Consider the following 17,066-nt stretch of genomic DNA (forward strand, 5'->3'; position numbering starts at 1 on the left):
CTTTTGAAGATGGCCAAGAGCAGCATGGAGCTCATTTGTCATCTCATGTGTTCAGATTTAAAGACTTCCATTCAACTTCTCCAGGCCAGCGGTGGGATTAATATCAATTTCTCAGCTATCACCTGTTATAGGGAACATCAAGCAAGATTCTGTCTCAACGTAAAGGTCCATTTACATCAGAAGATTATTGAGATTGGACATTTCTCAGTAATCTTGCAGTCTAAACGGGTTGCCAATCACCAGATGAATGAGGAAAATGTTCGCCTATCTTGGTATGTCTATCTTGGTACACCTCTCCAGTCAGTCCTTAACTCTGCTGCCCAACTAATCTACCTCTCGCCGGCAGATTCCTTCCCTGGCTCCCAATTCCCCAACGAATCCAGTTCAAACTACTGATATTGACCTACAAAGCCATCCATAACCTGTCTCCACCGTATGTCTCAGGACTAATCTCCCGATATCTTTCCACACGTACACTCCGTTCCTCACAAGACCTCCTTCTCACCTCCATACTTGTATGATCATCCTCACGCAATCGCCTCCAATACGTCTCCCCAGTCTCCCCCATTTTTTTTCTGGTGTCCAAAATATTTTAATGAATTTGGGGTATTTTTGGGATGCTGATTCTGAATATGCTATCAGTTTTGCCAGATTGGCTCAAGTTTTTGACATTTTTGGTATCTTATTTATAGCACTTGTTGGTAAATGCGACGCATCATCTCATTAATTTCTTTGGATTAGTACTTGAACTGAGCAGTTCTCAATATAGTTTTGTGTTAATTAGTGTTCTAAAAGTTTGTTCATAGCTTGATTTTTGCACTAACTTTATGTTGTTGTCTGTTTTCCAGTGAAAAGCATGAACTCATCAAGAAGAAGTTGTCTTAACGATCCAGACTCATTCTGTTACATTTGTGGTGAATACACACTGCCAAAACATAGAAGAAACATAACAGACTTCGTAAAAAAAAGTGTATTTTGCCTATTTTGGGGTTATGCTTGGGGACCAAGACAAGTTTTGGGCACCACACATAGTGTGCAAAGCATGTATCGAATTATTACGAAAATGGAGCAAAGGACAAAGAAAAAGCTTCAAATTTGGTGTTCCAATGGTGTGGAGAGAGCCAAAAAATCATCATGATGACTGTTATTTCTGTGCAGTGCAAGTGCAAGGATTCAATAAGCATAAGAAACGAAAATGGGAGTAACATGGAATCTGCAAGAAGGCCTGTCCCTCATTGTGAAGATGTGCCTGTACCTGTGTTTACCATAAATAACAGTCATCATGATGATTTTTTGGCTCTCTCCACACCATTGGAACACCAAATTTGAAGCTTTTTCTTTGTCCTTTGCTCCATTTTCGTAATAATTCGATACATGCTTTGCACACTATGTGTGGTGCCCAAAACTTGTCTTGGTCCCCAAGCATAACCCCAAAATAGGCAAAATACACTTTTTTTACGAAGTCTGTTATGTTTCTTCTATGTTTTGGCAGTGTGTATTCACCACAAATGTAACAGAATGAGTCTGGATCGTTAAGACAACTTCTTCTTGATGAGTTCATGCTTTTCACTGGAAAACAGACAACATAAAGTTAGTGCAAAAATCAAGCTATGAACAAACTTTTAGAACACTAATTAACACAAAACTATATTGAGAACTGCTCAGTTCAAGTACTAATCCAAAGAAATTAATGAGATGATGCGTCGCATTTACCAACAAGTGCTATAAATAAGATACCAAAAATCTCAAAAACTTGAGCCAATCTGGCAAAACTGATGACATATTCAGAATCAGCACCCCAAAAATACCCTAAATTCGATGAAATATCTTTGGCACCAAAAATGCTGTTGACCAGTGTAATAATCACTACCCATTTAATCTATATTTAGTTTTATGTAAAATTTTATGTATGGAGATTTCATCTAGGGCCGGGGTCACACTTGCGAGTTCAATGTGAGAAACTCACGCGAGTCTCTCGCATCAAGTCCCGGCACTGCCGCCGGCATTCGGGACCGGAGCGTTCAGCTGCATAGAAATACATGCAGCCTCACATTCCGGGCCCGAGTTCTGGCGGCAGTGTCGGGAGTTATTAACATAGTAACATAGTTAGCAAGGCCGAAAAATTACATTTGTCCATCCAGTTAAGCCCATATTCCGTCAGAATAAATCCCCAGATCTATGTCCTTCTAAAGAACCTAACAACTGTAAGATACAATATTGTTACGCTCCAGGAAGACATCCAGGCCTCTCTTGAACCCCTCGACTGAGTTCGCCATCACCACTTGATGCGAGAGAAGTTTCTCGCATTGAACTTGCAAGTGTGACTCCGACCTAGGGCAGATTCTGGTGATGTCACTTGCTCAGAAAATAACAACCAACATTTAATTTGGTGTGTGTTTAGAGAATAAACCAGAAAGAAAAAAACCTTTTAAAAATTAACTTTTAATTAATACAATTAAGAGTGTCTAATCAAAAAATGCTTAAACACCTTCTATATCCTTTTTAGGGAGATGCAGTTGTAAAGGTCGGCCAGAGCAGTAGTTGTGGCTGAGCTTTTCGGGCATTGCTTATCCTTGCCTCCCTCTACATGAAAAAGGTGCATCTTAATCAGCATAATACGGTCGGTACTCACTGTGCTGTCAGTGTCCCCTCTGCTGCGCTGGCATACTGCTGCTTCTGGATCCCAGTGAATTAAGAAACAGTCCAGGGCAACTCTTAACTCAACAATTTTATTTACTTCAGGACACAGCACATCCACATCCAGCATTTCCATTACAGTACAAATGGCACATCACTTCGTCTCTCCCTTCACTGTTTCCTTCGTCACCGTTTCCGTGAGCATCCCAGACAGCCCCTCAGCGTCCTCCCTGTAGAACGTCACCACGGTGAAGCACTCTCCTGCCTGTCCTGCCTGGACATAAGGCCCATGAAGTAATCCGCCACGTTTGGAGCAACCTGCCCGTACACTTTTACAGTGACCTTTATGCCTTCCTCTCGCTCTCTACTGCAGGATTTGCTGTACTTTGCTCTTGCCTGTGTACCTCGGATGGCTGGGCACACGCTTCAACGTTGCGGGGGTATTGGGTACCCCGAACCTATAGCCCCCCCGAGCACCTAAGGCCTCCCTAGCCCCAACTGAACTCACCCAGGAAACCTTCCTGACTTACTCCCCAGCTAACTCCTACTATAGTTAACCCTAACATCTCCTACAGCACTATCTACTAAGTAGTGAACTCTACGCCCCAACTAAAGCCATAACACATACTGCACTGTCCCTATTATGTACATGATGCAGCAACAAACAGCATATTATACACAGGTAGTACAGCAACATAATACATAAACGCTCGAAACAGAATAAATAAATATATATATATATATATATACATGTACAGTAGCAGCATGGGGACTTAAAGGGGCAGGACCTTCAACCCCTTACATTCCCCCTTCCTTTTACCATTGTCGTCCCCGACAATGCTACGCTTATTATAAAACTATTAAACTTTAATATTTTACAATGAATACTCCATGCAGGGAGAACATGTATATAAAATCAGCTCAATGTGAGCTAAGACCATGTTAAGTCAATGTCCACTTCGTTTTTTGTTTGTTTTTTTAAATCAAGTGGCTGCACAGGTAGTCCTCAGTTGGTGTCCATTAAATCATCACCAAAATATCTTTATAAGTGACCCCTCTTCTTGGGCCTACAAACCTTGAGGGTGATCCCCTTTCCTTTGAGGGGAGCACCAACTTTTGCCAGTATACACAACAGTCCGTCTGTAAGCACCATCAGTCCATAGTTAACGTATTTACACTCAGCTGAGTCCTTAAGGGGGTCGTCCCCCTTCCTTCCGTGCTCTATGCACAAACTGCCTGGTCCAAAAGTTCATGGACCCAAATTGTCGTATATGTCAAGTCCTGCTAATCAGCAGAGGGGCACAACGGGTGCAACAAAACAAAGAGAAGAAAAAAAAACAACTTTTCCACACAAACATTCTTAGTAGGCCGCAATGGCCGCTTTGCTCTCAACTACTGAGCGTAGCAGGGCTTCCTACCCTGTGGGAACGCAGAACAGTCCCAGCCTAAGTAAGGTGCAACAGGCACCAAGTACTTTTATTAAAGAAGCAGACATCTCCTGAGCGGCATGCTTTCCACGCCTCCTTCTCCTCCTGATTTCATGCCCGCGTACGGGCCAACGAGGACTCTGCAGCCGCAGAATCCCTGGACTGTCCCATTGCCACAGAAGCGGTGGTCAAGGCAGTAGCAGCTGGGAGTTCCCACCTCCCTGACCTTGGACCCACATACAGCCAGGTGACATCTTCCTCCATACACAAAGTCACGGCCACCGCGTAATATCCTCTGGGACAGTCCTCTCTGAAAAAGGAGACCCAAACCCCTTCCAACAGGGGTCTCCCATGTTTAACGGAGGCAACATTAATATAGACTTTGGCATCTGTGCCAGCCTCCCGTATAAAGCCATAACCTCGCTCTATGATGGCATACACCAACTGTCCATACGAGCGGCATTCAGCCATGGCAGCCTCTCCCCGCTGGTGTAATTGAACCCAAATTTCCCTCTCCCTTGCTTTCTTCTGAGCTATGATGTCGGTGATCCAGACGGATGGACCAGGGGACAATATAGGACCCTGGTTCACTTTAGAGGCCTGGGACACGTTTGCTTCTGAAGCCGCGTATGACATGGGCTTAGGGTCAGTGCTGTCTGACGGGAAGACGCCCGGTATAAGGACCTGCCCTTCGATTTCAGGGGTCATGGCTCACTCACCACCATGATACACGTTGCTCCATCCACATTCGTCCCGCTCAGGCTGGATCTCACTTCCTTCAGCAGCTGCCGCACGTTCAATGCCCGAGAATTTGACAGCTCAGCCGTTTCCCCCCCGCGGACACCAGATCTCTCTACGGGCGCGGCTGCACACTTCGGCTCCTGTGAGCGAAGTCCCGGCTCGGCCTGTATTTCCGAGTCAGGCTCCTCCGGGGTTGTCTCAACTTCCGGTCGCTGTGGAAGTGGTTCATAATGGTTGTTCTCCTTTCTGGCATCAGAATTCTCCATCTCTATGGCTGCCATTTTAGTTCTCATAACATCAGTCCAACTCACAGTTTTGGTCAAATCCAGTCTAGTCTCGTCTGGTAGTTTACTCTCATTTTCAGAATCTTCAACCTGCACTCCTCGGGTCATATCTGCCACAAACAAATAATCCTCGGCATCTCTTTCTCCTTTCTCTTCTTCTGCGGTTCCTACGCAGTGCAAGGTGTCGGCATCCAGCCTACTATGCCAATTGTAAAGGTAGGCCAGGGCAGTAGTCGTGGCTGAGCTTTTTGGGCATTGTACACCCTGGCCTACCTCTATATGAAAAATGTGCTTCTTAATCTGCATAATACGGTCGGTACTCACTGTGCTGTCAGTGTCCTCTCTGCTGCACTGGCATACTGCTGCTTCTGGATCCCAGTGAATGGAGACACAGTCCAGGGAAACTCTTAGATCAATAATTTTATTCACTTCAGGACACAGCACATCCAAGTAGTTTCCAGCATTTCCATTACAGTACAAATGGAACATCACTTCATCTCTCCCTTCACTGTTTCCTTCGTCACTAAGTGTTTCCGCGGGTTGTAGCGTCCCAGACAGCCCCTCAGCGTCCTCCCTGTACAGCGTCACTACAGTAAAGCACCCTCCTGCCCGTTTCGCAACGGACATAAAAGATTCAGCCCACGAAGCAATCTGCCACATTTGGAGCAACCTGGCCATACACTTTTACAGTGACCTTTATGCCTTCCTCTCTCTCTACTGTGGGATTTGCTGTACTTTGCTCTTCCCTGTGTACCCTGGATGGCTGGGCACACGCTTGAACGTTGCGGGGATATTGGGTAGCCCAGGCCTATAGCCCCCCGAGCACCTAAGGCCTCCCTAGCCCCAACTGAACTCACCCAGGAAGACCTTCCTGACTTACTCCCCAGCTAACTCCTCCTATAGTTATCCCTAATATCTCCTATAGCACTATATACAAAGTAGTGAACTCTACGTCCCATCTAGTGGCCATAGCACACACTGCACTGTCCCTATTATGTACATGATGCAGCAACAAACAGTATATTATACATAGGTAATGCATGATATATATATACGCTCAACACAGTATACAAATACATATTTATATACATATACAGTAGCAGCATAGGGACTAAAAGGGGTAGGACCTTCAACCCTTTATACAGTTTTGAGCGCAGAGAAGGAGATATTCTGAGTAGAGATCCTTAAATGACCCTAGGAGGTCCCTTTTAATCTGTTGTCATACCTGACTGTGGAGGTTGACACCCTAAAATTCGATATGCCGCTCAACGTCGGCAGTCCCTCAGAGTCCCTGCATGCCCCTAAAATAGAGCTACAGTATTTAACCACATACACACAACATAAATCTTACTGTCTATGATTCTAGTTGGCTGTGGAGGTAACAGTAGATTACAATGAGTCTATAAATAGCAGTTTCTACTATGTGAACTAAAGATGCACACGGGTGGAATGGAAATTCGTACCAGCATTCACCTTAGTCATTTCCGTCGGACCGATTCTCCTTCCTGCTGGTGGAGCGCATATGCGTGTCACAGGCATCATTCCATCATTTCTCATAATGTCTGTCAGTGCCCCCTCAGGATTTTAGCTTCATTGCAGACCAAAGTTTAGTAATATAACCACATAATTTTCAGACCCAGTGTATATAGTTAATTTATTGGCAACAGTTAAAAACAAGGGTGGGTCAGTCGATACAGTCCACCTATTACTCCAATAGTGAAGGTGCTCAAGACAACCATAGGTACAGTTCAACCCATGGTATAAATGATAAATATCATAATTTATGGACATAGTGGATTGTTGGCTTAATGGGAAACCTATCTATAAATATATTACAAGAAAGCTATATGAAACTAGCAAAGCTTAGCTCAGCTGTTCGTTTAGACCCCCAGAATTCAGACTATCCAACCAGAAAATCCATCTGCTTTCCCTTTAAATGATTTTATAGTCCCAGTTCCTCTGTCGGATAGGTGGAGTGACCACTTTTATAGCTCGAAAAGTAATGCAGTCGAGGCTGCCCTCGTGCTCATGGAGTGCCCCCACTGCCGCAGGGCCTCTCTGTCTCAGTTCTGGGGTAGTCACGGTGGCTAGACCCGGTCCGTGACCCTGCTGAGGGGCGCCCAATGAAAGGGGTTGATGGTGGTGATGTTGTGGTGTGGTGCAGGTCACGGTAAATAACGAGGACACCAGGTTGCAGTCTCTTTACCTCTTTACTGAAGGCTTCAGGATCCTCAGTCCGGAATACGGTTAACCGGGCTGCCTGAGTCCGGCCGGTCCGATGGCACCTCCAGAGTTCCCTTTGCAGGTGGAAATCTGTGCCTACCTAGGGGTCCTAGCAGATCTTGTGTAACCTCCACTGTGGTAATTATGTTCTGAGAATTTCCTTTATAAGTCATACTATACTATACTGCCCTATTATTAGATTGATTGTGACAGCTTTTTATCTGGCATATTGGCACAATTACATGATTTGTCAGTAGTATTATAAATTTAGCCTGATTCAGCTCACTCAGTTTATTGGCCAACTTTGTGGCACATTTACATGATAATAGTGTCATATTTATAGATTTAAATTTCTCAGTCATTATTTCCATTGTCATTAGGTTATTTGTTACCTAGTGTGTTATTCACATTCATTTAGGCATTTTGTGGGGGCTCATTCTAGATCTGTTATTTATGATCGGAGGCATTTTTATATTCTGATTGGTTGTATACCAATGTTGGGTTTTAACCATTTTTTGTATTAATAAAATCTATCTATTTTTGAACTTTACATTCTTGTGGCCTGTCTAATTTAATTGGAAGGTTTTGATGTGTTCACAGTATAGAACTTATCAACCTTCCCTCAGTTCTAGATCGCTGAGCCATCTCTGTACGGCTCCTAGGAGGACTCACCGACTAACCCCGTACGGGTTCACTTCCTGTCCTCATTCTCTAACACATCATTAAACATTTCTTACAATTAACTAGCTGACTACCTATAACTTTTACATGTAAGCATGATTCGACTTTAAGTTCTATTGGTGAACGTTCCCTTTAAGAGGGGACCAAGTCTCTTGGAGGTAGCGCAACTTCTCAATTTCCGGGGCCCCCTTGAGACTCCGCCCAGGCTCCACCCCAGCCCCGCCTCCACGTTCCACCCCTCAAACTGTCCACAGTCCCACCGCTATCTCTTGGAAAAACTCCACTTCTCACCTATCACACATTGACAGTTCCCATCACCAGATCACACATATAGCCGGCAGCTTTTGTTTTGGCCAAAAGGTTTTTTAAGCCACCAAAATGACAAGGTAGACACTTTTGGCCAGGCCCTACTCTATTGTAACCTGTTAAATATTTGTTAAAATATGCAGTACAATTTAGGTATATTTTTATTTTTCAATTTTTAAAATGACCTATAATACCACATACAAGGAACAAATACCACAGCACCATGACCAGACACCATATCACCACAGTGACCTATAATACTATCTACAAGGCACAAATACCGCCACACCATGACCAGATGACATATTACCACCACAGTGATCGAATAATATCAAATACAAGGAACAAATACCACAACATCATGACCAGACCACATATTACCACCACATAGTGACTGAATACTACAATACTGATCAATAATAAAAAAAAAACACAATACTATCACCATAAGTGCCAGTATACACAGGAGATCTGTACTTAGTATGCAGTGTCTGTGTACAGGTAATCCAGTGATCACCGGTGACATTATACACAGGAGCTCTGTATATAGTGTACAGTGTATAGGTAACACTGACTCACCAGTGACGTCTCTAGGTGAAGTCCTTCATCTTTCATCCCGCACAGACCTCCATCACTTCATCCAGCCAGGACTCGTTTCAGCAGGAAATAACACCGTTATCTCGAGTTCCACTTGCAGAACACATTACTTAATTTTCCCAACTTCTACATTACACCACATGAAGAAGGCGACATAGTATCACTCTACACAGTAATAGGACCGCCCCTCCATTTAAAACAGTGTACTCAAAAAATAAAATAAATACATCACTGCAGTAATAATATCCCTTAATTAGCCCCTATGGTAATAATATTCGCCATCCTAGCCCCGTGTATCTCATTCCTGGCGTCAGCCATATGTTCTCCCATCCTGCCCTAATGAGTATCCATCCTGCCCCATATGATCTCCCCATCCTGCCCCATCTGTCTCCATCCTGTCCCATGATCCTGCCCCATCTGTCTCCAATCCTGCCTCCAGTGTCTCCAATCATGCCCGTATCACCATTCTGCCCCGTCTCCAATCATGCCCCCATTTCTGCAATCATGCCCCGTGTCTCAATTCTGCCCCATCTGTTTCCAGTCCTGCCCCATATGTCCAGTCATGCCCCAGTGTCTCCAGTCATGCCGCCATGTCTGTCATCCTGCCCCCTGTGTCTCCAATCATGTCCCTTTTTTCCATTCTGCCCGTGTCCAGCAATCTGCCCCAATGTCCAGCGTTCTGCCCCAATGTCCAGCTTTCTGCCCGTGTCCAGCTTTCTGCCCGTGTCCAGCTTTCTGCCCCTGTGTCCAGCATTCTGCCCCTGTTTCCAGCATTCTCCCCCTGTGTCCAGCATTCTCCCCCTGTGTCCAGCATTCTCCCCCTGTGTCCAGCATTCTGCCCCCCTGTGTCCAGCGCTCTGCCCCCGTGTCCAGCGCTCTGCCCCCCTGTGTCCAGCGCTCTGCCCCCCTGTGTCCAGCGCTCTGCCCCCGTGTCCAGCGCTCTGCCCCCGTGTCCAGCGCTCTGCCCCATGTCCAGCGCTCTGCCCCCTGTGTCCAGCGCTCTGCCCCCCTGTGTCCAGCTTTCTGCCTCACTGTGTGCAGCTTTCTGCCCCCTGTGTCCAGCGCTCTGCCCCTGTGTCCAGCTTTCTGCCCCCGTGTCCAGCTTTCTGCCCCCGTGTCCAGCTTTCTGCCCCCATGTCCAGCTTTCTGCCCCGTGTCCAGCTTTCTTCCCCTGTGTCCAGCGCTCTGCCCCCCGTGTCCAGCTTTCTGCCCCCCTGTGTCCAGATTTCTGCCCCCGTGTCCAGCGCTCTGCCCCCCTGTGTCCAGCGCCGGGGGTTGGGGTCTGTTCCGCCACGCCATCATCAGGCGCCGCAGGTGTTCGGCCTCCGGCAGGATCCTCAGGCCCTGTGCCTGCAGCTCACACTCCGCCACGGTCGGGATGAAGGAAGTAGGGGTCACTGGAGACAGGCGGACTTCCGTGGGCTGGCCCAGCCGAGCGATGGGCCAGCCTCCCGGCGGCGTTCTATCTGCCGGGCCTCGGCTGCGGCCACACACTCCTCAGACGGCGGCCAGTTGGGTCTGCCCAGCGGTAGCTCCGTGAGGGCCAGTCCCTGCAACGATGGCGCATCTAGGGCTGTGTCGGGTGGTGCAGCCTCATGCTGGGTCGGGTCGTCCCCACGCGGTGCTCCCGACGTCGCTATCTTTGCTTCCTCTCCAGTGTCTTCTTCCCGCGGTCTCTTTCGTGGGCGGCCCCGTCTCCATGGTCTCCACCCTCCAAAGAGGATGAGAAGGCGGACCTCGGCTGCTGACGGACACGTCCTCAGGATACAGAAATATTTAGACTGGGCGGCCATTGTCTTTCGCGCTCTTCAGCTGGTCCACGCCTACTCCACGCCCCTCTTTTCCTCCTGCGCTCTCCTCAGCGCTGTAATGGTGGCGGTTTTGGCGGGAACTTCAGGCGGCAATAGCAATGCACAGTCTTTGCAATAAGTCACAGTCCAAGCACAATAAATCACAGTTCCAAGGCACACATGCCCTAATTCTTCAGGCTTAAGTAGATCCTGTTCGTGACGCCAAGTTGCAGCGCCCCCACTGCCGCAGGGCCGAGGGGTACCCAGTACCGGGCCTCTCTGTCTCAGTTCTGGGGTTGTCACGGTGGCTAGACCCGGTCCATGACCCTGCTGAGGGGCGCCCAATGAAAGGGGTTGATGGTGGTGATGTTGTGGTGTGGTGCAGGTCGCGGTAAATAACGAGGACACCAGGTTGCAGTCTCTTTACCTCTTTACTGAAGGCTTCAGGATCCTCAGTCCGGAATACGGTTAACCGGGCTGCCTGAGTCCGGCCGGTCCGATGGCACCTCCAGAGTTCCCTTTGCAGGTGGAAATCTGTGTCTACCTTCTAGCGCTTGTGTGTTGTAGTCCTTCCCTGCTGAGCTTAAGGGATAGTCCTCACAACTGTTGTGTCTGTTTCTGAAGTTCCCTCACAACTCGATTCTGATGTTCTTGTTCGTCCCCCAGATGATATGGCTAGGACGCACCCGTATGACGGGTAGGCTCGGAGGTCTTCCGGGACCTTAGAGTCGCCCCTCTCCAAATGTTGACCCCCTGTGTCTGCTTAGGTGATTTTGGGTGAGACAGCCCGCCTGGAACTGACTGTCCTGCCATAGGTTTGAAGTAAGGCCTGGAGCTCAATACTTCCTCGGCGTTTCCGGCCACGGGTTGCGCGCCTCAGTAGGATGTTGCCTCGTCTTACAGCACGACTCCTACTGGTGATTCTCCTTGTTGCGTTGATCTCGTTTCTCACTCAGCACAATAAACCTCGCTTCTTGTCCTTTCTTGGGGTACCACCGCAATAAAGTGCAGGCGCGGTCCCATAACGTTCTTTCTGTTCGCTAGGCCTTTGTCAGGATCCCACCCCTGACAGGGACCCCCCCTGAATCTTCCCCTGCAACACCCTCTGACACAGGATGTTGCCTGGTTCCAACCCAGTCAGCTTTCTTTCTAACCTCCTATCTAACCCCCAGTTTTACCAGATTGTGAGGAGTGGCCTAATACATAGCACCCTTAGCTCCCCCTGGTGGCCAGACTGTGAAGTGTATTGGTGTCTGTGATACCTGGTCAGGTAAACTCCTTCAGTGCCATCAGACGTACCATAGCCCCCCTTAGTGGCGGAGCAACAGTACTGCAACGACCAGGACTCTGGGGCGCTGCACTCATAATTTACATCGTGCCAGTGGAGTATCCCTATTGTTTCTTATGTCACCCAGATGTTCCTCTATACTGATTCACTGATTGTCTCTTTGCTTTCCCCACATAGTCTTTGGGGCTTGGCATGTACATAGGTATACCACCCCAGAGGTTTTGCAGTTAGCGAAACACTTGTTTTTGTATGTTCTCTTTGTTACAGAGCTTTGGAAGGTGCTTGATGGTAAAATGTATTTGCAAAAGTTAGTGTCTGCATCTGAGAGTACCCACGGATCTGTTGTCCAGCCACGTTCCCTCTTAAACCTGTTTTTTAGGTCCTTGGCTTTCTTGTAAAAATCCATCCCCGAGGAGCTATTTCTCTTGAGTCTTACGAACTGCCCCTTGGGGGTGCCTCATTTCAGCGGGGTGGGGTGATGGCTCACCCAGCTAAGCTCCCTATTGAACACTGTGGGTTTACGATATATTGAAGTCTTAAGTTACCTATTTTTTTCAATTTATATCATGACATCAAGAAAGGCTATTTTCTCCCCCGCACCCCCCCCCCCACACACTTTATATGTGAATTTCAAACCTAGTTGGTTATTGTTAAGATGATGTATAAACTTGAAGCACTCAAAACTGCATCTCCCTTAAAAGGGTATATGAGATATTTTTTAGCGTCTTTTGATTCGACACTTTTAAATTGTATTCATTAAAAGTTAATTTTTAAAAGGGTTTTTTTGTTCTTTCTGGTTTTTTCTATTGTCACTTGCTCAGCAGTTTGTTGTAGCTTTAATGCAGTCAGTGTTTTATTAGCAGGAGATTATCACTGAAAACATACACCCCCACGACTGATTGGCAGCTTACTTACAATGTACACAGGAAGCTGTCAATCAAGAGTGTAGGTGGGTTTATACACCGCTCAGTATTCTGAGCACTGCTACATCTTCAAAAGAGAAAACAGGGATTCTGTCAAAATTGCAACAAGCAGCCCAGTAAGTGATACATCGCTGGAATCAGGATCTCTGCCCCTACAGCATGCTGCTTTCAGATTCCGTACCAAAAACCTTCTAACATATTCCCTGTAACATGGTACAACAATCTGTTACTTTACTTTGTTGTGAAAATAAGACAAACAGAATCTTATCATTGAATAGTATAAGATGGAGTAACCACATCATCCTACAAGGCCCTTTGGGTATCTTCACACAAAGCAGTCTTACTTCAGAAATGTCAGTGGCCGTTCCACTCTTTTGAGTAGGAAATATCCATTACACATGCTGCATAAACACTATTCAGATGTACTGTATGAGATGAATGTATCAGCTTAGAAATTTCCGTAACAAATGTGCCACGTGTGATTATACTTTACGGTCTTTACTGACTATGCCTATTAAGTGAGTTTTTAGCAGCATTAGAATTGACCAAAATATACCATCTGAATTAAGATATGATGTATGTGTCTATTTTTTTCCCTAGATGAGCCTGTCATTAAAAGGGAGGCATCTACTTACTCGCCAGTCAGAGACATTCCTAGGTAAGAAACTGTGAAAATACATATAGATTATTTTCTCTCTTATGCTCTGCTCTTAGTGTAAATCAAGGACAGGAGGGGGCAGGAATAGGCGGAGCTGAATGTAGGCCCCCCATGACTGTGCTTGGGCATGGGCTCTTTTAAATAAAATTGAGGGAATTTTATTGGCCGTTAGGAGGTGTGGGAGGGGTTGTGAGTGGGGGTGGTGGGGGGACTATATAATGTTTTCATTTTCGGGAAAATGCGGCACACTGGCAGTTAGGATGTAGTGGAGAGTGACCCACCCGCCCTCTCCATTTTTTGGGTTTGTTGTAGGTGGTTAGTTGTAGTTGGGGTTGACGTGATAGATCTATTCAGAGCGAGGATTGTTAGTTGGCACGTGTAAGGGTTAATATTATTTTGTCACAGTGGCTGGGGCGGGGGGTGGGGTTCTTGGAGTTTATGCGGATTCAGCGGCGGAGGAATTTGAAGGAAATTCCGGACAGTCAAACGGGTTTGGTGTTCTGGCATTTTGGTTACAGGCTCTGGACGGGGTGTTTACCCTGGGAGCTGGTGGTGGTTAATTTTTCCCAAAACAGGAATTATGGTGCCCTCGAGCTGGTGGTACGGCTGGGGGTAAAATTGAGGTGTTTTATGTTTTTTGGTTTTGCCAAAATAATTTAAGCCAGAATTTTTCCCGGTGGGCTCCAAGAACCCTCCCCTCTAATTTGCATAAATTATGCTAATGTTGAATAAAATGTTTTTGTTTGTTTGTTAATAAACTGGCCGCTGTGGCCATAATTATCCAAAAGAATTTGGTGTCATGTTATTATTTGTATTGTGATTGGTTTATCACAATTGGTGGGTGGGGGTTGGATAATAAGGGGAGCCATATTGGCCATACACGGTCATGAACATGGAGGCAAGGGCTCAGCCAAACAAAGCAGAGCTCACTCTCTCATTCTTTCTCACTCTTTCTCTCTCTCCTCTCTCTGAAGTTCTGCTCATCTCTAAACATGATGTCTTCAGTGATAAGTGGAGTGTTATTAGACTCGTTCACGCAGACAGACAAGTACACTGACCCTCACTTGTCAGATTCGTTGTATTGGGATCCAAGTCTGATCTCAGCCTCCACCCTTACAGTACATGGCCAGACAATACAAATCATGTGGATGGTCTCATCAAATTCTGCCCAATACTTTATTTTTTGAGAAATACTGATAAACGCACCAGGTAACATGATGAGGAGTTTCTGGTCCACACAATCATTGCCACACATTTGCTACAGCCAAATTAAGTAGTAGTTTCAGTCGTCTGATCCCGATGATAAACTATTGTGTATAGGGGACTCCCAGATCTTCCCCTGACACCTGGCCATCGGAGCTTCAATTGTTGATTATTTTCATAGAATCATAGAATGTTATAGTCAGAAGGGACCTCCTGGGTCATCTGGTCCAACCCCCATGCTCAATGCAGGAGTCAGTAAACCATCTCACACAGATTTCTGTCCAGCCTCTGTTTGAAGACTTCCATTGAAGGGGAACTCACCACCTCTCGTGGCAGCCTGTTCCACTCATTGATCACCCTCAGTGTCAAAAAGGTTTTTCTAATATCTAATCTGTATCTTCTCCCTTTCAGTTTCATTCCATTGCTTCTCGTGTTTCCACGATGAGAATAATGATGATACCTCTACACTGTGACAGCCCTTCAAATATTTGTAGACAGCTATTAAGTCTCCTCTTATCCTTCTTTTTTCAAGCTAAACATTCCCAGATCTTTTTATTGTTCCTCATAGGACATAGTTTGCAGACCGCTCACCATCCGGGTAGCTCTTCTCTGAACTTGCTCCAGTTTTTCAGTGTGCAGATAAGCTCCTGGCAGTGGTGCTCTCATAGAAGACACAGGAGCACTCGGCCGAGCGTTCTTGCTGGGGAGTTAGCTGACCACTTTCTGATGCATAAGGGGCCTTAATATTTGCATAAATTATGATTAACTATAGAATGTCACTGTTATATCCATACAGGACACTATCCCTTGAGCCAGAGAGCAATGGCCATACAGTTCCTGCAAACAGAGGTAAGAATGTGGAAAAATGTGCAGCTGTAAGCTCATTATAGGGGTCAGTAGGCAACTTTAAAAAAACAAACAAAAATAAACTTAAATGTGCTTAAAATTGAGAACTTTACAAGTAAAGGTACCGTTACACTAAACGACTTACCAACGATCACGACCAGCGATACGACCTGGCCGTGATCGTTGGTAAGTCGTTGTGTGGTCACTGGGGAGATGTCACACAGACAGCTCTCTCCAGCGACCAACGATCAGGGGAACGACTTCGGCATCGTTGAAACTGTCTTCAACGATGCCGAAGTCCCCCTGCAGCACCCGTGTAACCAGGGTAAACATTGGTTTACTAAGTGCAGGGCTGCGCTTAGTAACCCGATATTTACCCTGGTTACCATTGTAAAAGTAAAAAAAAAAAAACACTACATACTCACATTCTGATGTCTGTCACGTCCCCCGGCGTCCACAGGGTTAAAACTGCTTTCGGCAGGAGCACTGCTATGCACGCGCTGCTTCCGAGAGCTTCCCTGCACTGAGTGTGTCAGCGCCGGCAGTAACAGCGGTGACGTCACCGCTGTGCTCTGCTTTACGTCCGGCGCTGACACAGTCAGTGCAGGGAAGCTCTCGGCAGCAGTGCGTGCATAGCAGCGCTCCTGCCGAAAGCAGTTTTAACCCTGTGGACGCCGGGGGACGTGACAGACATCAGAATGTGAGTATGTACTGTTTTTTTTTTTAACTTTTACAATGGTAACCAGTGTAAATATCGGGTTACTAAGCGCGGCCCTGCGCTTAGTAACCCGATATTTACCCTGGTTACAAGTGAACACATCGCTGAATCAGCGTCACACACGCCGATCCAGCGATGACAGCGGGTGATCAGCGTCCAAAAAAAGGTCCTGATCATTCCCGTCGACCAACGATCTGCCAGCAGGGGCCTGATCGTTGGTCGCTGTCACACATAACGAGATCGTTTAGCGGGATCGTTGCTACGTCACCAAAAGCGTGACGTTGCAACGATATCGTTGTGTGTGACTCAGCCTTTACAAATATAGTTCAGTCATAAAAAGTGCCCAATCTGTCTGAAATAGTAAATTGAATTTTTTCAATCTATTATTGTTTTTTTATTTATCAAAACTACAGCAAGAAGCCTAGTAAGTGACACATGGCTGGAATCAGAGTCTCTGTCCCTACATCCTACTCCATCTGAGAACTATACTGTTCTCATAGTAGCAATAAACTTGGTGACATATCCCCTTTAAATCTGTGCTCATTATGTAATATACAGTATATCACCAAAGAGAGAGTACACCCTTCACATTTTTGTAAATATTTTATTCTATATTTTCATGGGATGACACTGAACATCTGACACTTTGATACAATGTAAAGTAGTCAGTGTGCAGCTTGTATAACAATGTAAATTTGCTATCACTGTCTGAGGCCGGGATCACATTAGCGTTTGAGTCTGCAG

The 17,066-nt window shown here is 46.2% G+C and overlaps 1 protein-coding gene across 5 annotated transcripts in view; it reads left to right on the plus strand.

Annotated features, from left to right (window-relative positions):
• The window catches only part of SPTBN5 (spectrin beta, non-erythrocytic 5), a 445,401-nt gene that overhangs the window by 426,094 nt on the left and 2,241 nt on the right, over positions 1–17,066 (plus strand). For all 5 annotated transcript variants that reach the window (XM_077264001.1, XM_077264014.1, XM_077264022.1 and 2 more), the window contains 2 exons: positions 13,498–13,555; positions 15,555–15,607. In XM_077264001.1, coding sequence (XP_077120116.1) covers positions 13,498–13,555; positions 15,555–15,607 — 111 coding nt within the window. The remainder of the gene's footprint in view (positions 1–13,497; positions 13,556–15,554; positions 15,608–17,066) is intronic.

Source organism: Ranitomeya variabilis, chromosome 1 (genome assembly GCF_051348905.1).
Source record: "Ranitomeya variabilis isolate aRanVar5 chromosome 1, aRanVar5.hap1, whole genome shotgun sequence".
In the NCBI taxonomy this organism is placed as follows: Eukaryota; Metazoa; Chordata; class Amphibia; order Anura; family Dendrobatidae; genus Ranitomeya; species Ranitomeya variabilis.